Source organism: Erigeron canadensis, chromosome 4 (assembly GCF_010389155.1).
Source record: "Erigeron canadensis isolate Cc75 chromosome 4, C_canadensis_v1, whole genome shotgun sequence".
Lineage (NCBI taxonomy): Eukaryota > Viridiplantae > Streptophyta > Magnoliopsida > Asterales > Asteraceae > Erigeron > Erigeron canadensis.
In genome coordinates, this window is record NC_057764.1 from 8,185,816 (window position 1) to 8,206,749 (window position 20,934).

A 20,934-nucleotide genomic window follows, 5' to 3' on the forward strand; every position below is an offset into this window, starting at 1 on the left:
GTGGGGCTCTTACCCTTTTGTTTCGAGGATTCCCATTGCGGCGCAGTGGGGAGTCCTCGACCCACTGCGGCGCAGTGGGGTGAAAAAAAAAAGTCTTGAATTTTCGGTTTATCGAGTTGGGTCCTTTCATAAAAGTGTAAAGATTGAAATTTCTGTGGTGAAAGTAAAAATAATAAAAAGTATATTATTACTTAAAAATATTGTAGTTTAGTGCTAAAAATGTAAAGAGTGAAACTTCTGTTTTGAAAATAAATAGAATAAAAAGTTTACTAAAAAGTATTATAGTTTAGTGCTAAAAATGTAAAGATTGAAACTTATATGGTGAAAATAAAAAAAAATTAAAAATATACTATTCTTTACACGTTTTTCGATACTTTATTTTTAATATATATCTATCATAATATATATGTCTTAGTTGTCCTAATACCCGTACGATATACGGTAGATATATAGATGTATCATAAAGAAATTTGAATATGCCTCATACGTGATCCGTGAGTATGAAATAAATTGTGGTTAAAGTAAATCGATGATCGACGCTAAATTATAAAAAAAAAGTAATGATAAATATAATATATGTTTAGTTATAATTTTAAATCCACGTCAAATAACTAAGTCTAATAAGAAAATTGAATTTATATACAACTAAAAAAACTAATTTAACAAAAATAAATAAATTAAAAGGACATATGTGTCGATCAAGGATTACGCCACGTGAGTTAAAGTTTAAATGTAAGTCTAATAAGAAAATTGAATTTATATGCAATTAAAAAACTAATTTAACAAAATAAATAAATTAAAAGGACATGTGTCGAACAAGGATTACGTCACATGAGTTAAAGTTTAATTCTAAGTCTAATAAGAAAGTTGAATTTATGTACAACTAAAAAAGCTAATTTAACAAAATAAATAAATTAAAAGGACATCTGTCGATTAAAAAATTATGCCACGTGTCGTTTCAAAAATATGTCAATCTTGTTTTAGTTTATTGGTAAATTCTTAACAATAAAAAATGATCATTTTATATTTGATTCTCATTTTCATAATCCATGCCCCCTTAATCATGCTCCCCCATTCTCTCTTGGCTAGTTCACACGATTTGCCATAACCAAATGATCGGCCACTGTGTAACCGATGTACCCGAGCTTTACCTGATCCCACTCCCTCCCCTCGAAAAGCCTATACAAAAAAGCAAAGACAATATGACAATCTTGTCATCACACCATCTGATGCTGGTGTATTTCTTGATACTTTGTGTTTCTTTTTTCCTAGTAAACACTTGACCAAGGTAGTATTTGCTTGAAAATATAATTTAACCCATATTAATTATATATTTACACACTTAATTGAGACCAAGGTAGTATAATATTTGCTTGATAGATCTCATTTGCTAATGATACTTTCTTCTTCAATAAAACATGTTCGTATACATAAGAGTTAAAACTTGGGACTCTTGTGATGGTAGGATCCACTTTCCAAAGATTATAACCATAGTGTTGTAAGATGAGGTGGAGGTCCGCAAATAATGATGGGTGGTCATATTTATGCTTGTGGTGATCTAGTAACATGTTGAAGGAAGAGGTAACATGTTGAAGGTAGAGAAGATAACTAGCATAAAGGAGCACTGAGGCAGAACGATGAGTCACCGAAATTTTGCTGAACCGATAACTGAAAGAGAAGTAGATCCCAATAAATCTCATGGGATTGCTTATTTTTCGGCTTATATGTTTATTGCTTGTTTTTTAAGCAAATCAGTTATAACAAACACTATATTGAAAGAAAATTACTAATCCGCTGCTCATTTTAAAAAATTTGCACACAGGATAAATAGGTAGGTACCTATTTTCCTAGTCGAGAGAAAATCGCTGATATATAATTGCAGAAACAATAACCCTTCCTGGGCCCCATGTTTGAGATGTAGTGAGCGAGATTTCTTGATCAAATTCAATGTTCTCAGGGGGCTATTAGGTCATAGGTGGTTTAGGTGGGTTACATTATCGGCTTGTAAAACTATCAACTGCTCATAAAATTCTCTATTCATGCACCATAATGACAATTTTTGGGCGAGGGAAACTATAATTCTCTTTGCTATATGCTATGTGGAAGGGGGGCAGTCGGTATATTGCAAAGTAAAACAGGTAGCTTCTAGCTTAAAACGGTAATGGAGTACCAACTACCAAGCCTTAAATCATAAGATGGTCCAATACTCCAACGTGGAAACTACTTCAAAGAGTCCTAGTGTTACCTATGATCAATTTAGAATCAAAATTCTGAGCACAAGTGCACAACACATTATGAATATGAATATCTGATCAAATCATACGAAACACAATGAACAGCAAACCCGTAATTCCTTAAAAAAAGCAACCCAAAACAAAGAAATAACACATGTTCAATCAAACACTTCAATAGCCATAGTATTTAGATGAAAGCAAAAATGGCGATAAAGTACCAACAGCCGTAAGAAACTGAAGAGGCGCAATTTCTTATCCTTCAAAGACTATACGACTAGTATGAGATTGCTGCAAGCTAACAAGTCATTGAACCACAAGATTTTATGCAGTCTAAATCGCAATAAACAAACACCACAAAACAGCAATGTTAATGAGTGAGAGAAGTAATAGCAGCAAACTCATATAGCAGAGCCTCGTGTTATAGTTATTGGAGTTTCCTGTATAAAGGCATGCTGATCATCCACGTATCTATATTAGAAGTACCAGGCAGCTATACCATGTTACCATATAATCTGATGGGAATGTCTGGTTCCTTCATCACTTAAATCCCAATTTAATGGCCACATTTTAAAAAGTTTCAGCAAATAATCAACAGATAAGATGGATGGGAATTAGTCCATAAAGAGATGGATAAACAAGGAAAGAGTCAAAACAATCTTATGTCAGTCACAACGAACTTAACCCATGTGACTTATAGGGTCCAACTCCCAGAACCTGACACGTGACTCCTTTCTCTTTAATTTAGTCAAATATAATTAGGGATTAGTACTTCAAAATGTAAACAACTTTACACGAATTGTTATAGTGTGTATCGAACTTCAATCATGTGCATTGTATGTGTTGAACTTTCAATATGTATCCGACCAATTAAAAACTTACAAGTGACAGCTTATATGGTTGTCACGTATACATGGATACATACAATGCACATGATTTGAAAGTTAATTACATACAATGCACATGAATGAAGTTTCATACACACTATGACAATTCATGTAAAAGTTATTTACATTCTAAGATACCACCCATATAATTAATCAGCATCTAGGCTTATCAACTCCACGCATAAACGAAAGTAAAGGTGGTGGAGGTTAGATCTCTAGAAGTTAAAGTCCAAGGAAACAACTATAGCACATTACTCCCAACTAACATACAATTTGAAGTTTTGAACATAATAAAACCAAATGCATGATATAACATCAGTTGTACAACCAGAGAACAGCTAGAGTCAAAGTAGCACTTAAGTCCTAGTATCAAATGATAAAAACAAGAAAACTAACCAGAAGCTTACAAAACTGTTATGCATTATGATTACAGATCACCTGGACTGTGGACCACTTCTACCACGTCTGCCTCCTCTGAAACGACCACCGCCCCTTTGAAATGGTTGTCTTCCTCCACGGTTAGATAACCCATTTCCTTGATCAGAACTTTGAGAAGTTTGAGCATTTGCAGCAGCAGCAGCAAAAGGTGGTCTCAGATTGTTTTCCATTTGAAGTCCATTAGGCATTGCAACTCCTTGTTGTAAACCCTGAAACATCATTGGTGCACCAACTTGTGACTGGTTGAAGTTATTCTGGGGCATGCCTGTAGGCCAAGACGCAAATGCAAGATTTGCACCATAATTGGGAGGAACACCTTGAACAAAATTAGAAGGAAACATCTGACCAGAGTTGTTAAACTGTGGAAGAAACGGAGCCAAATTTGGCAAACCAAGATTCTGGAAGGGCTGTTGAGTAAAACTCTGTTGCATGAACGGTACATTAGACGGAAACCCGTTTTGTGGAAACCCAATATTTTGTGGCTGCATGGACGGGAACCCATTTGGCCAAACTCCCAAAGGAGGCCCATTGAAGTTAGGTGTCTGTGAACTCTGTGCAAATCCCTGAGAACCACTTGTGGGTCCACCAGAGGAACCATTGACTTGTGATGGTGAAACTGCATGTGGCCCTCTCGTGGGCCCACCAGAAGAACCATTGACTTGTAAGTTAGCCAAACACTGTGGATCATTTTTCCACTTACCGCCCCGGTTTCTTGATTTCTTATCCTTTTTATGCCCGTTTTTCTGTTCACTTAAATTCCTTTTTGACATTTTAATCATTTTCTTGTACTCTGCTTCTTTCTCATCATCTGAAAACTCCAACTCTTCAGATAACTCTTCATCATTTTCACCAGAAGCATCGTAGCCTTTTTTGTAAAGGTTGTTGTTATTTAGAACATAATCAGCAAACTCAGGAACAAAAGAGACCAAGCTGCCTTGTTGGATTGCAGTAGGGACTTCAATTTCTGAGTTGTAGCGAACGATATAGTAAGGATTTTTTACAGGTCCAAATATTTCATCCACTACTCCTAATGGCGATCTGCTTTCTGTGATCCATAGAATTGAACCCTCACTTAAGGGGTTATGATTCTCCACTCCTTCCACAATAACTTGTGCACCCATAATCTGTTGAAGTATCAAAAACTAGTCAATTGGACCATAAGTTGGATAAATATTGGAAACAAAAAATGGTGAGCTTTATATTTAGCACTCTTTTGTTTGCAATGAACTTACCGATAATACAACTCCGACTGGAAGTGTCTGATGATGAGGTTGTATCGTGACAGTCACTGGAGGGACTGGAGGGAGATCCTGCAATTAAAATTGTCATAAAGAAACAAGAGAGACCCGTTAGGATAATACAAGAATATTATCTTGTCTACACAACATGTACTGATCTTTATATGCCAACTCCAAAAGATTAGAATACGAGGCAACCAAGCTGATCTTAAATGTTGACATGTTGTATACTATAACAGACAAGCTAGCTCTCATAACCACTTACTTTATAATGTGCCACCTCCAGAAAGATTCATGGCATATTGGCAAGTTGTTAGAGCTTGCCACTTTAAATGGAGCAACTAATAAGTGGTGTGACATTGTTCAATCTTGCAAGTGAAGGGCATAGAAATCTATTTGGGGGGTCATACAAAGAAAAAAAGAGATTGTTGTTGACTGTTAAATTTAAAAAGGCACCTACAGGTGACAGACTGACAGGTACCCACAGCCAATTCAATCAGATGTCATGGTTTGTAGAGCAGATTCACCCATGATGAATAGAGCATACCAGCCACCCATCCACAATCCGCCAACTAATCTACCCATTCCCACGGGTGAAAGTTCACAGGTTTACCCATCCACCATGACGGGGCATCCATGGGTCTGAAGAACCCCTCTAGCACGCAAGTTAATGGGTTTTAGGCTTAAAAATATATATATCAGGCAGTGTTGTTAAAGGCTAGCGCCTCTTGCGCCTAGGCGCAAAAGGCGGGCGAGGCGCACCTCCAGCCCCTGAAACCCTAGGCCCAAGTCGACCATGAAAAAGGAGGTCAACGACGGTCAACTGTGGTGGTCAACGACGGTCAAAATAGTTTAATGGGTTGAGATTCATTCAAGATCCGGCCGAATCGTGGCTAGATCTAATGAGTGACCATAGTCGTTTAAGAAGATAAAAGAAGATAGTGAAAATATAAAATGGGGGGAAGAAAAAATTATGTTTTTTTTATATATGTTTATAATAGTCTAATAATTTGAAGTTTTTGGTTGAAAAGTTATTTTTTGAATGATATTTGGTTTTATAACGGATATCTGATTTTTTTTACTATTATTTTTCACTATATATAAATATTTTATATTTATTTACTTAGTGCGCTTCTTTTCCCGGGCGTGCGCTTTTTTTGCGCCTCTCGCCTTCGCCCTATTTGGGTCTTTGTGCTTTGAGGTCGCTTTCGCTTTTGACAACTATGATATCAGGTAACAAAGGTTGTGATCATGTGAGAATGCATGGAAACGGATGAAAACTGATCATGATCCTATTAGAGATAGTAAATATTACATTCTTTATTTGCATAGGTAGAAATTGTATTATGTGATTACACAGGAATATGAGGCTGATCTAGCTGATGCGCTAAATGCAGCACAGCAAGCAATGTAATCTAACTGCTATCCTGATAAGTTTGTGGAAACCAAACACAACAATAAAGAAATTAGTTTTATAATTCGGTCACAAGAAATGCAGCAATGAAGAGTGACATTGGAGAGGTGAAGGGAATAACTTGCTTTCACAAACAAGGAAAGTTATTCAGTTCTCGAAAACAGCTTGAAACCAATAGCGTGGGAGAATTAAGATGTTGGAAAGAAATGCTAACAGGTTTCATTGCAAATTGACTTTATTTCATGTCTTAAAAACTAGAATAATTGTCATCAAAATAATGGATTTGAAAAGGACATAATTAGTATGTCTACGCTTGTAAGAGATGTTTAAAGAAGAATTATTCGTAGATATGCAATTAACGGAAGATGCTATCAAGATGTAGCCAAGTAGCTAAAGACATCCATGTCTAAAAATATTGAACACTTATCTTCTTATAAACACCAATCTTTAGTTGTGATCAAAGACAAATTGAAAATACAAAATATTTGCATTATAAGTCAGAGCCACACTTGTTTGGCCTTCACCATTCTAACAAAAAAAAAAACTCATGAAGTATTCCCACCAGATTTATACTATTTTTCCTGCTTAGACTATTGTCTTGCCAGATTAATCAGTTGTAATTTGTAAACTTTAAAAGATTAAATAAAACTAGCTTAAACATGATTTAGTTTTTTTTTGGGTAAAGGGAGCAAAAAATCCCCGGTTAGCTTTTATAACAACACCCAAAAAATATGACTTACAAGTAGTAAGGCAGAAGTACCATACTAGTTCATACATACGACAATACCGTATGCATGTGGAACAAGCTAAAAGCAAAACAAGAAAAACCTATACATAATAGAAGGGAAATAATCTAGACAATACATAATAAGCAATCTAATATGTAACTGGGTAGCTCAAGGGCGAACTAAACATGATTTAGTTCACAATTATACCAGCAGATTATAAGTTAAAAATCTTTGTGCTGGTCAATTTGCAGTTCGCTAGACCTCTCCTTATTTATAAACTTTTAAAATTCTATGCTTTTTGGTTTTTCATTTATTCGCGGACTATTTTGCCATTGGAATATTATACTTACTTTATAATTGAAGTATAATTATGATTGTAAGTTTTTCATTAACATGTGAATTGTTATTAGCAATTGTAGCCTTGAGGCAAGTCTAGAAATATAAAATTTGGTTATTACTTTACTTCGTTCAAATGAGTGTCTTGACATGAGCTATTTTTACAGCAAAGAATTACCTGCAGATATTAACAAGTTTGATTAAGTGATTATGAGGAGCAACTATTACTATGATTTTATTAGTTATGTATCTTCGATGGTGTAAAACTCGTGAATTAGGAGTGCCGTTTCTTTAGAAAATAAATCAAGTTTTTAAAAATAGATGAGTATTTGAAGACATAGATATATATTAGCTAAAATATTGTAGCTAATATATGCCCATGTTATATCTATGTCTATAAATGCATACTCTTATCCCTATCCGGGTACAATATCCTTACCTTACTAAAATGACTAAAAACTAATATAAACCCTGTAAACAAATATTAAGCAAATTAATTATCAACAATACACCCGTTCCCACAAGACAGCTTGTCCTCAACAAAGAACTTTGAATGACTTTTTTACTCTTCCAGATAAAATATTTGTCCATATATTTCTAAATACCGAAAATTATAAAGACACTTAAGTAATTAACTTCCACAAACTCAAACAAATTACTAATTACCACTTCTTTATGTTTATACAGTTCCTTATTTATGTAGCGATATAAGCTTGAGGTTATGGCTGCAAAGGTAATCGCAGCACAGCACACGGTGGAAGATTAAGCAATGACAACTGAAATTGCAGAGCCGAAGAAAAAATGGAGTTCACGTGATAGTCACATGAATTGCTAACCAGCCAACGATTTTCGTTCTAGATCGGGCGTACCGGATTACGGTACGGTTGTGATCCAAATTGCTCAGGATTGCGAATTGAAAACAGAAAGCAGCGTTCCAAATGGTTGTCCAAACAGTACCCAATCCTCTCCAGTAGATATAGGTCATTACAATCGTGTTACAGATGTGTACGGTTGGGCGATTTGTTGTAAAAATTTGGTATATTCCTGATGAAGAATAGAATCATAGTCTGCTGTTGGTTGCATTAAACGAGTCAACGAATCCGACATCTAAAAGTTATGAGTATTGCCTTTTCCTTAAATTCTGTTTGCAGAATGTTTATTAAATTCTTGGACTCACTATTAAGTATTTGTGAATCAGTGAATGTATAAACTATATAATTTTGTACTATAAACATATATGAAAATAACAATATTATTTGATGGGTACACGGTACCAATTTATATGGTACACCGTACTGGTATGTATATAGTACCGAAGCGACCCGAAATAAGTCTAGCGCCTGTAATACCTAATTTAGGGATATGGCAAATCACAACCCCATACCGGTGTGATCCCACTTCCATGTGACTATGGTTTGCGTATATAAACGAGAATGGTATGCTGAAAGAAAGCATTTCCCTTCTTAAAAAGCTGATTAAAACAGAGTTAGAAGGGCTTGAGTGTATGATCATGCTATTTCACCCTACAGTTAATAAACATCTCATGAGTCGCGCCTGTGACCTCTGATTTCTTAAAAAACAAGTCTTAGTTTTATGACTTAAATATATCAATGCAGACATGATGCAAAGAGATATGGTCGGAGATAATTGTAAAGGATTAAACCATGTATGTTTTGCACTTGTGCCACATGGGAGTATTGATGGACACTGTGGCTGGCTTAAATGCAGAAAACACTCAAACAGTCTCCTTTACCATGGCCTACGTAAGTCAAATTCTCTAGTGTCTCAGCTACGGGAGAACAATGATAACACAAGAAGTGAACTAGAGTGTTTAGTATGCTTCGAGGGAAGTTACAGTCTGATATCAACACTAATTTAATCATAACTCAAGAAAAGAAGAAACTTAGATGCTCTTGACCAAAGTAACTAATTCCGAAAAAAGGATAAAGACCTACAAATTTTGGGATGAAGCGATGTTAGAACGGCCAACGGTCTATTCGTATGAAACATGAGTTTTCTATGCTAGAACATGAGTTTTTGGATGAATCAAACTCTTGTCGATCTTTGTATAAAAAGTCAACATTTTCACAGCGTAACTTGACAAAATAGTTAACCGTAGGTCGACATGGTGGGCAGGGACTCTTACTTCTACAACAAGATGAGACTGCCTGATGTGAGCTACAGACTTATCAACAACAGTAAAATATTCGTTACTATTTAGCATGTGTTACTGAGCCAAATTAAGCTTTGTTTACACTCATTACCATTGCTAGTTTGTAGCAAATAGTCATAGCGACAGCAAATCGATAAATATATATAAAACCAGCCTTTGCTGGTTGATGTTCTACCATAACAGCAAAGAAGCCTTGATATACCAGTTTATTTCGGTCTTAGCTGACAAATTAAAAATCATGAATGCAAACAGCCATTTATGAATATAGCTAAGCAAGATTTTAAACGCACATTACTAATAGAGCCACTAGCATCGTAATGACAAATAGATATATTATCCTTAACTGATTACTCAAATAAAAACTAGCACAACTCCACACTCATGTACCAATAACAAGCCAATAACTTGAAGAAAACAGAAACAAAATTAAAGGGCATGAAGATGCAGTTATGAATTACCTGAACCTCATTCCGGGATCGAATAGGCCCTTTAACAACATCTTCTTCGTCGCCGTCATCGTTATCACTCCAAGCAACCATCTCCTCCATTATTTCACCTTCTTCCATTTCACCATCCCCTTTCACTTTCTTTCCCTCATCGTCCTCCTCACTATCCTCCTCCTCCTCATCCTCATCATCACTACTACTACTAGACGACCCCGAGGAGGAGGACGAAGAAGAATCATCCTCTACCTCTTCCTCTTCCTCATTATCATTATCATCCAACTCAACCTTAACATCTCCATTATTAATACCATTTGTATCGATTTTGTCTTCATTTTCAACGACCACCTCATCCTTGATAACTAAACTAGTACTTTCTATCCCATCAGCAGCATCTGATGATGTTAAACAAACCTTATCCATACGTTGTTGGATCAAATCATCTAATTTGTCACAAACATCAACCTCCTCTTGTTTGATTATTATATCTATTTCTTTGTTGTTAACTTCCTCCTCCTCCTCCACCAAATTAGGCTTTGAATTCATAATAGCAACAATATCTTTGTCAACCCCCCACTCTTCAAAGTTCAACAAAGAATCGATAAAAGAATCAGATGGGAACTCTTCAATAAAAGAAGGAGATTCTTTGGTTTTGATTATTATTGGATTATTATTATTATTATTATTACTATTATTATTGTGTGCATGACCCATTGTCTGAAGTTAATATTATCAGGGATTTAGTATTAATAATAATACCGATATTCATGGCTGTTTACAGAGGAATGGAGGATAAATAGGTTTAGGGAGGGGTTTTGGAGAGAAAGAAGGGGGGCGTCTTAAACCCTAGTTGGCTACTTCACTTGTTCGGTTTAGGTTTTCGTGGGATATTTTGATCGATGACTATAGTTGGGTGGTATTTGTTTTTGTTTAAATATTTAATTAAAAAAAAATGTATTTGATCATTAAAATGGTTGCTTTTTTAATTTAATAAAAAAAAATAACTTTATTAACTTGATTTATACATACATATCTTAATCTTAATCTTATCTTACTCTTATTCTTAAACTTAATATATGCTATAAATCTTATCTTAATCTTAATTTTATATTAATCTTAATCTTAATCTTAATTCTAATATATACAATAACACAGTTGAAATAATGACTTATTAACCAATCAAGTTGCTCAATTTCATTAAATTGATTCACGCTTGTGTCATCATTTAGATTAATTACAAATAAAATATCCCAATAATCATTATCCAAGTATATTATTACATTAGTATTTATATAAATTTGTAGAAAATGTCTCATTAATTTACACTTTTTTGTTTTCCATCAATAATTTATACTTTTTAGCCCTCAGTACTTAATTTATATTTATTTTTAGCCATCAGCTTAAGAGAATATTTTAAAATTTTGTAAAAAAAAATCTCATTAATTTATACTTTTTTGTTTTCCATAAATAATTTACTCTTTTTAACCCTGAATACTTAATTTATATTTATTTTTAATCAACTTGAGAGAATTTTTTAAAATTTACAATCATTTAATTAATTAAGAAAAAATTCAACATATGAAATATTGTTTACAAAAATTTATTTCAAAAACTAATGACTTATTAACAAATATTAGATTAGATTTGTATAAATTATAAATATTAATATTTAGTTTAATATTTAATATAAACACAATTTAAACTCTAGATACATGTCTCAAACATAATAACAGATGACGATATATAACATCATTATCCTAAACACAATAGGAATCACAAAACATGGGACGATCACAGAACAAACATGATTTACAACAGATGGTTACTTGAATACTAAATCTAAATCAATATGAACTCCATTCAAAACTCATTATATCTCTCAAACAAAAAAGGTACATAATATTCTCCTTCTTTGGTTCTATACCCATGCGATGGATGGTAATATACACATTACATTAAATTAACTAGTGTTCAGTCTCGTCCAATGGACGGGTAGTATCAAACTATATTAATCAAAGCTAAAAAATTGGAATTCAAATATATTAAATAGATATACCAAACTCAACTTGGAAATTTGCTAGCTAAATAGCCAATCCATTGGTCAAAATACTCCTAAAATTTTTCGTCCATTCACCATTGACTGAGTCATGTATGATAGTGCCCTGCAAATAGCAAAAAAAAAATGGAAAAAACTGGTAAGTTTTGTTAGTGTGTTTCTATGTATTTAATCTAATTTTAAAAAATAAACTCCAAACAAATTAACCATAAGAATTGAATAAATATCTTTGCATACAGATCCAGAAAAATCATTCAGGATAAAAAAGGAACCCAACCAAGAACATTCCAAACATCGATCAAATGATTTTATCGGCTAATACAAGAAAGATAAGAAAACAAATTGTTGATAATAAAAATACCAAACGCACTAAGGAATTCAATTCCATTTCTATCAGATTCTATCAAATTATGTCAACCAAACATGACAATTGTTTTCGTAGAAAAATTTTTTTTCGTAAATAAAGTTTTATGCATTTAAAGAAATGGAACATAAAAGGATTTCTCTAACATAAATAAAAAAGTTCTTTTCATATCAAAAAATTCATTTGGTAAAAATATAAATCCTAAAAAAATATATTTGATAAAAGCTTTGAAATTTAACTATTTCTATAAGAAAACAATTCATCTTTCTTAAAATAATGGCCTAAAAATCCATATCTCTATCATTTTGTAATTCTATTTAGGATAAATTTCAAAAACATATATCATTTTGCATTTTTATATTATTAATTGTCAGAAAGTGAATTGATACATCATAATTGGTGTTAGACTATTATTATCTATATTCATACTTATGTCCTAACCTATGTATTATGATGTATATTGTTGATTTAATATTATGTTATAAGACTCTTAAGATTAGTCTTTATTACCATAATGAAGTGCTCTTATTAGTCTTGATGAAAAACTCTTGAGAGTCCACTCCTTAATGCTTTGGGAGTTGACTCCTATCTTGACTATCTTATAAATAGGGGCTTATGTCTAACCCCATACTCACCACCACAACACACACATAAGAACATATTAGACTACCCACATCGGTGAACCATCCCAACTCAATCTTTAATTAAAAAATAGTTTCTTTCTCTTCCATATGGCCACAACCAACGCAACTCCTGAGAATTTAGTGTGAACCTAACAAGTTTTTGACGAACCTAGGGTGGCAGTGATTATGGAATGATTGTGAATTGATTGAATGTTATTGATTGACTTAAATGTGAATTGAATGAATGAGTTGACAGGCATTGAATTGGGCCTTTATAGAAAGTATATTTGGAAGGGTGACAAACACTTCGAGGATTCTAATGTTGTCAGTTTCCTTTTTGTCGTAAAGACTGTATAATTATTATCCATATGAACATTTATATTTATATGTCGATGTTGTATTTCGGCGGTAATAATATATATGGACACTCGAGCACCATACATAACCATACATAATATTTATCATCCGTAGCTAGAGCAACATACATAACATTACTCGAGCAAGGCATTATAATATGATTGTGTCACATACACATCCTCTGTTATATTTAGGTGTTATATAAACATAAATTAATATTTATTCGAGTAGCACCTTTCTATCAATACATGATCATTACTTTTTTCATATAACTCTAGCAAGACATGTAATTTAAGCCTTATAACCCAGCCCACTTTAGGAACTAAGTTTAGCCCATTAGGTTAGATATGAGTGCCTCCATGTAACTGATGTACTCGAGCAACAAACTTACTGAGCAATATACTTTTGAGTAAAGGAGCATTGTCCATGCTTTTGATGTTATATCTCGGGTATTGTCATATCACGAGCCTGCATACTTTTTTTAAGTCGAGCTCTTTAATTTGAGACTAAATATATATAATATAATATATATATATATATATATATATATATATATATATTTCGGGCAGCCACCTCTTATATCTCGAGCAAGGCTTTTGAGAAGGCAGGAGATCCATAACTCGAGCACAATACCTATCTCGAGCATCCTTGTCATATCTCGAGCCTCTCATATCTCGAGTGTGATAACACGATTTCTGCACCGAATTCACGTCATCAATGATGGATTTGAGGTGTGTGTTCTTGGTGTGAGTGTGTGTTTTGAGAGAGAAAGTGTGTGTGATTGGAAATTGGCTGATTGGAATTAATGTGTGTTAAAAGTTTTCCAAGGTTATGATCTCTAAGGTGTGAGAGGGTATTTATAGTCTAAATACTCACATATACTAAATATCACATTTAGCCCCTCAACCTTAGTGATCATTTATCTATGACTTAACTACAAGTAAGTCTACTATTCTAAATTACAATTTATCACTACTTTTGGATTTTTAACATTCTCCCCCTTAGTGATATATTGTAATGAATGAAGTACGTGTTATGTTGTCTTGTAGAAATGAATCTGATGAGCCCGATGGTGAAGACAATTGGTGTGTTGAAACAAGTCTTCAAAGCTTTCTCTTTTGTCTTTGGAGAACTTGATTCAGTCTTGGTCTTGGTCTTGTACTTCTTGAAGTTAAATCATGTGGTGATTCTCAATGTTCTTTTTGAACAGAGAATAACGAGTGTGTGTGTGTCTTGAATCTTTGAAGATTGTTGAATCATGAATCAGAGTTGTCTTTGGAGATGCGGAAGGTATGAACTTGGCTTTGATTCTTGATTCTTTGATTCTTGAGTGAATTTCAACTTTTTGAAATGAAGTTTCATGAATATGTACTCTCCCTCTTGATGTGTGCATTGGAGCTTCTTGATAAAATGTTATTGTATGACTTGAAGATCTTGAATGAAGTATGTTGATGAAGACTCTTTTGGAGCGTTACTTCTTTGACTTGAATCTTCTAACCAATCTTTCAACTTTTTGAAGCTTCGATATTTGTCACACCAACTTGAACACTTTGGAGAGTAAGCATTTGAATGAAGTTTGGATAAGTCTCTTATGAAGTAATCATGCTCCCCCTCAATTTAAGAGTATAAACATTTTTGGAGCATCTTTGAACTTTTGTAACATCTTGAGTGAATATCCTTTCATATTTGGTCTCATTCTTATCTTTGAAATCAATTCAGATTTTCTTTTTCAAGCCAAGATCTCAATCAACTAAGATCTAGCGAAAATCTGAGCTCAATTGACTGAAATATTAGTGAAAATCTTTGTTATCATGAAGACTTTTATTGTTTCATCAACTTCAAGTTATCATACATCAAAGTTCCATGAATCCTCCATTTAGATCTTTAGGATGAATATCTTGATCTTCTCATATTTGAAAGATAAACCTAAACCTTTTGAAACAACCAAACACAAACTTTTCTCCTTGCTGTCTTTATCAATCATTCTTATTTCTTCCCCAATCAATCATAATATTTTCTCCCTCTCATAATGACAAAGTTGGGAACCAATATCATTATGCAAACATTGATTGATAAAATGTTAAAAGAAATAACATGATCCAAAGTTAGATTTTGTGCACATGGAGAAATGTCGACCATCAAAACATCAACCCAAACCATTAGCCCAACCCAAAGAATCCTAGAGGTGACTAAAATGTAAGGTTGAAGTTGTCGGTACAAACGTTATAGCATGGTGTTGGTGTTTTTTGTGTTTGTGAGATGAGAAATGAAACCGGATAAAAATGATCCGTTAGCATGTTCAAAAATAGAAAGGATTAATGAAATGACTGATAGAAATGTATAACATTTTTCGGATTTCCTATGTATCATTGAGATTTGTACAAAGCGATACTCTAACATAGTTCGGTCTGCGGCTTTTCAACCACGAGATTGCTTCAAAGAATATAAATCATGGTTAGTACAACTGAAGCGTTCGATAACCACAATCTATTATCCTTACAGCTTTTGAGGAAAAAAAAACCGAGGTCACATTTAGACTTCTCGTTAACTCAATAACCACATAAATGTAATTATGAGACCTACTTTCAATGTTGGAAAAGATGTTAGCATTGGTAGGATTTCCATTTGATCATCGTGGAAAATCAATTAAGATATCACTACAAATGTTCCGGCTATATCACAAACATAAGCAATAATATCACAAAGATATGACTTGAATGTGTCCTAAGGAAATGAATAAAGATCAAATTAATGACTAATCAAGATAGCTCTAGACACAATGTGATCAAATGAAGTCGGGGACTGGAGCAGAGTGTCGTCCTTTTTCAATATCAACATCTTCCAAATGAAGAGTCAATAGAAATGTGAAAATCTCCGTGAAGATGTGCATCACTTCACTGGGTCCATGAAGACTTTTTCAATATCGAGATATCAACAAATGATATCCGACAGAAACGTGTTTTACCCGGCGATTTGAGAATTTAGGGAAGGGTATCATTTCTTTTAACCCTTTTCTCTCAACATATCACCTTAACCTCTCACTTTTCGACTTTACTCCCTCCATCCTATTTGCAAGAAAACATCATCACTCAAAATACCTTCACAATCTAATGAAAGAAGTGAATACTCTGGGGTTAGAACTCATCGGTGATGATAAAGTTCATGGAGTGAATTATTCGCTCATGTGCAAACTAATCACCGAACTTCAATTGATTGAAAATCATTAGAAAATCATCAAATGTGTGTATGAAAATGTTTAAAACACATTTGAAGTTTTTGGAAATCTTTGAAATCACAAACTCCTCCTTAATCTAATACAAGAATATATCAAAATGTTTTCCATAGAATAGGTGGAGCAAAAATTGGTTTTTGTGAAATCAAAATGAGTAAAGTCTTTGTTGTGATTTAAAACGTTTAAGCAAACTTTAACTCAATCAATTGTTCAAAATTAGACAACTAGGGAGTACACAAAGACGTTCGATCCTTCGCCTCTCATATTAACAATTGAGAGTTTGAAAAACTTTATTTGAAAGCAATTAACTGCTATTACACATACATATTCATATAGGACCGCTTGGAAGTACACAAAGGCGTTCGATTCCTTGTTATCTTATATCAATCTATATGTATAACAACAGGATCTTAGAATGTATAAACATTCGAAAATAAATAAAGCATTGAAGAACGGATTATACACAGAGTATGTATAAGCCACTTGAAAATTTAATTTTCTATAATGTGTCAAGTATTCCTTCAAAGGTAAAATGATTTAAGTTTCAAGATTTAACATACCAAGCTTGGAGATAAGAAAGTTAAACCTCTTTTCATCCAATGGTTATGTGAACAAATCTGCAAGTTGATAGTCAGTTCCCACAAAGTAGAGCTCGATGTCACCTTTCTCAATATGATCTTTGAGAAAATGATATCAAACATCAATATACTTTGATCGAGAGTGGTTTACTGAGTTGACTGCAATAGCAATGACACTCTGAGAGTCACAATAGATAGGGATATGATCATATTTCAGACCATAATCAGTTAGTTGTGTCTTCATCCATAAAACTTGAGCACAACAACTAGCCGTAGCCACATATTCAGCTTCAGCCATTGATAGTGACATACAATTCTGTTTCTTGGAAGACCAACTCACAATTTTATCACCTAAAAATTGTAAAGTACCGGAAGTGCTCTTGCGATCAAGCTTACAACCTGCATGATCTGCATCTGAATAAGCAGTTAGATTGAATCCAGTATCCCTAGGATACCAGAGACCTAAATTGGGAGTACCCTTCAGATAACGAAAGATTCGTTTCACAGCTTGATAATGTAAATCAGTTGGAGCAGCTTGATACCTAGAACACATACATGTTGCAAGCATTATATCTGGGCGAGATGTTGTTAGATACAACAACGAACCAATCATACTTTGATATCTCTTTTGGTCAAACGGTTTCACATTTTTATCAGCATTTATGTTTGTTCGGGCAGCCATTGGGGTAGAAATTGAAGAACATGAAGTCATATCAAACTTTTTCAACATGTCATTTATGTATTTACCTTGTGATATAAAAATACCACTTGGTAATTGTTTGATTTGAAGACCCAAAAAGTAGTTCATTTCCCCAATCATGCTCATTTCAAAATGATTAACCATAAGAGATGAAAAGTTTCGGCAAAATGTTTGACTGGTCGACCCAAAGATAATGTCATCAACATATATTTGGATAAGTAGAACATGCTTGCCTTGTTTGCGAATTAACAAAGTAGGGTCAATTGTGCCTTTAGTAAAGCCACCTCTTAGTAAGAAAGTAGTTAATTAAGGAATCATACCATGCGCGGGGTGCTTGCTTAAGACCGTAGAGAGCCTTATCTAACCTGAAGACATGTTCGGCCTTTGAGGATCAACAAAATCTTCTGGTTGATCAACGTAAACTTCTTCTTTGAGGTCACCATTCAAAAAGACAGTCTTCACATCCATTTGAAACACAATGAAGTTTTGGAATGCAGCATAAGCTAAAAAAATTCGAATGGCCTCCATTCTTGCAACTGGAGCAAAAGTTTCATCGAAGTCAACACCAGGTTGTTGGCAATAACCCTTTGCAACAAGTCGAGCTTTATTCCTTACTACCACTCCATTCTCATCCTTTTTGTTTTTGAATATCCACTTTGTACCTATTGGATCAACTTTTCTCGGATTTGGAACTAATCTCCATACCTTCTGTCTTTCAAATTGTGCGAGTTCATCTTGCATTGCCTTAACCCATTCTGGATCACGAAGAGCTTCAGAGACTGTTTTGGGTTCGATATTGCTAAGAGAAAGTGCAACAAGACACCCGTTTACTGAAGTACGGGTAGTTACTCCGGCTTGTGAATCTCCAATTATTTGATCAGTAGGATGGTCTTTCAGCATACGTGCCCATTTGTGATTATGAGGAAGAGGATCTTGTTGTTGAATATCAACATCATCATCATTAAAACTTGGGTTTTGTTGAGAGATGGAATCATAACTTGGTAGAACTCTTTCCTTATAAGCTGGATGATCAAAGTCAAGTGGCACATACACATTTGGAGTGTTCAATGGATTTGTTGTCTGAGTAATGCGAGGAAGTTGTTCTTAAACATTCTCTTGAGAAGAATTATCAGCAGAGGATGGTGAAGAAGAATCATTAGAAGAGGATCCTTGCTCTGAAGAATTTGATGACGATTCATGATTGTTGTCAGGAACAGGATTGTCGTTTTGAATTGGTTCATTGTTTGGAATTGGTTCAACAATGACTTGAGGTTCTTTATCATGAATCGGTTTTGAATAGTATAATTCTTCAAAAAGAATATCTAATTCATCACTTGTTGGAGTTGGAAACTTCTTGAATTTAGATGCTAAGGTAGAAGTCCTTGTAGAAGTACTTGAAGCACTTGGATCATTACTTGTTGGTAGCAAACTTTCTTGCTCAAAGATCATGCCCGACATCTCATCAAACCAAACATTCATTGTGTCTTGAATTGTGTTTGTTCGGCGATTGTAGATTCGGTAGGCAATTGTGTTTTGGAATAACCAACAAAATAACCTTCATCACCTTTCTTCTCGAACTTTCCAAGATTCTCCCGATCATTCAAAGTGTAACAAACACACCCAAATATATGAAAGTAGTTGATGTTGGGTTTGCGTTTGTTAATAACCTCATAAGGAGTCTTTTCGAAACGCTGATTGATGATGGACCGATTCTGAGTGTGACAAGCAGTGTCAATAGCTTCAGCCCACATATTGGATGGCAATTTGGAATAAGCAAGCATTGTCCTTGCTGCTTCCACTAGCGTTCGATTTCTCCTTTCAATAACACCGTTTTGTTGTGGGGTGTGAACTGCTGAGAATTGATGAGTAATGCCTTTGGATTTGCAGACTTCATCAAAAACGGCATTCTTGAACTCAGTACCGTTATCCGAACGGATGTAACGAACTGGAAGTTGAAGATTTACTTGAATAGTAGTGATGAAATTGATCAAAATCTGAGTTGTTTCATCTTTGGATGCAAGGAACTTGACCCAAGTATATCTTGAATAATCATCAACAATAACCAAGATGTATTTCTTCCCATTTTGGCTTTGTACTTTCATCGGCCCACAAAGATCCATGTGAAGCAAATGAAGAGGTGCTATTGAGTTTGGAGATTTCTTCGGTTTATGAGAAGCTTTCTTAATCTTCCCAACATCACAAGAAGGAAAAACATGCTCACTTTCATACTTATAGTCAGGCAAGCCTTCAACAAGATGCTTGTTGACCAAAGTATTGATAGTTTGAATATTTAGATGAGAAAGCCTTCTATGTCATAACCAAGAATTCTTTGATGTAGCCTTTGAAATGAGACAAATATTATCGGTTGGTTGGTTATCATCGAGATTGACGGTAAAAAGATTATCATCACGATTACCGTAAAGAATGTCAACTCCATCTAGAGTTTGGACTTTACAATGAGATTGTCGAAAAAGAACTTGAAGATTGTTGTCACAGAATTGTCCAACACTGAACAAGCTATGACTTAATCCTTCAACATAATGAACTTTCTTGATGACAATTCCATTTCTTTCAATGTCTCCATAACCTAAGATAGGAGCGAAATTGTTGTTTCCAAAGCGAACTGTTCCCATGAATCTTTCAACAAAATTCTTGAGCAAAACTTTATATCCAGTCATGTGCTTCGAAGACTCGGAATCGAGTATCCATACACAGATGGTTATTTCCTGCAATCAAAGATATTTAACCGACTTTAGGTACCCACTTAAAGACGGGTCCTTGATGGTTAGTTAAAACAGGCAGGGTATATAACTTAGGAAATGCATTCAAACATGCTTTTGAATCAACATAAGCATTAACAAGCACATCATCAATAAGCACATTTGAATAAAAAGTACGAACATTTACTTGAGAATTAAAGGTAACATGTCTACAAACATTCATATCAACCACACGAGTACAGGAATTAAAATTGTTTACAAGCTCACAAGGCCTTGCCTTGGCACATTTAACATTGTTCAACAAAGATGAATTGTTTGAATTAATAGGAACACCCTTCTTCCTATTACCAGCCTTTCTCCTTCGTCTTTTCTTCTTTTTCTCAACATCCTTTTGATTATTAGTGAACTTAGGTACT

At 34.2% G+C, this 20,934-nt stretch overlaps 1 protein-coding gene across 1 annotated transcript; it reads right to left on the reverse strand.

The window, feature by feature from the left end:
* Positions 1-3,369: 3,369 nt before the first annotated feature.
* Positions 3,370-10,789, reverse strand: LOC122595697 (H/ACA ribonucleoprotein complex non-core subunit NAF1-like). Its single transcript, XM_043768120.1, has 3 exons — positions 9,904-10,789; positions 4,789-4,866; positions 3,370-4,680 (listed from the first exon to the last, which is right to left on the reverse strand). Exons 1-3 carry the CDS (start codon positions 10,600-10,602, stop codon positions 3,553-3,555), a joined length of 1,905 nt encoding a protein of 634 aa, XP_043624055.1. The 5' UTR covers positions 10,603-10,789; the 3' UTR covers positions 3,370-3,552.
* Between the last annotated feature and the right edge of the window lie 10,145 nt (positions 10,790-20,934).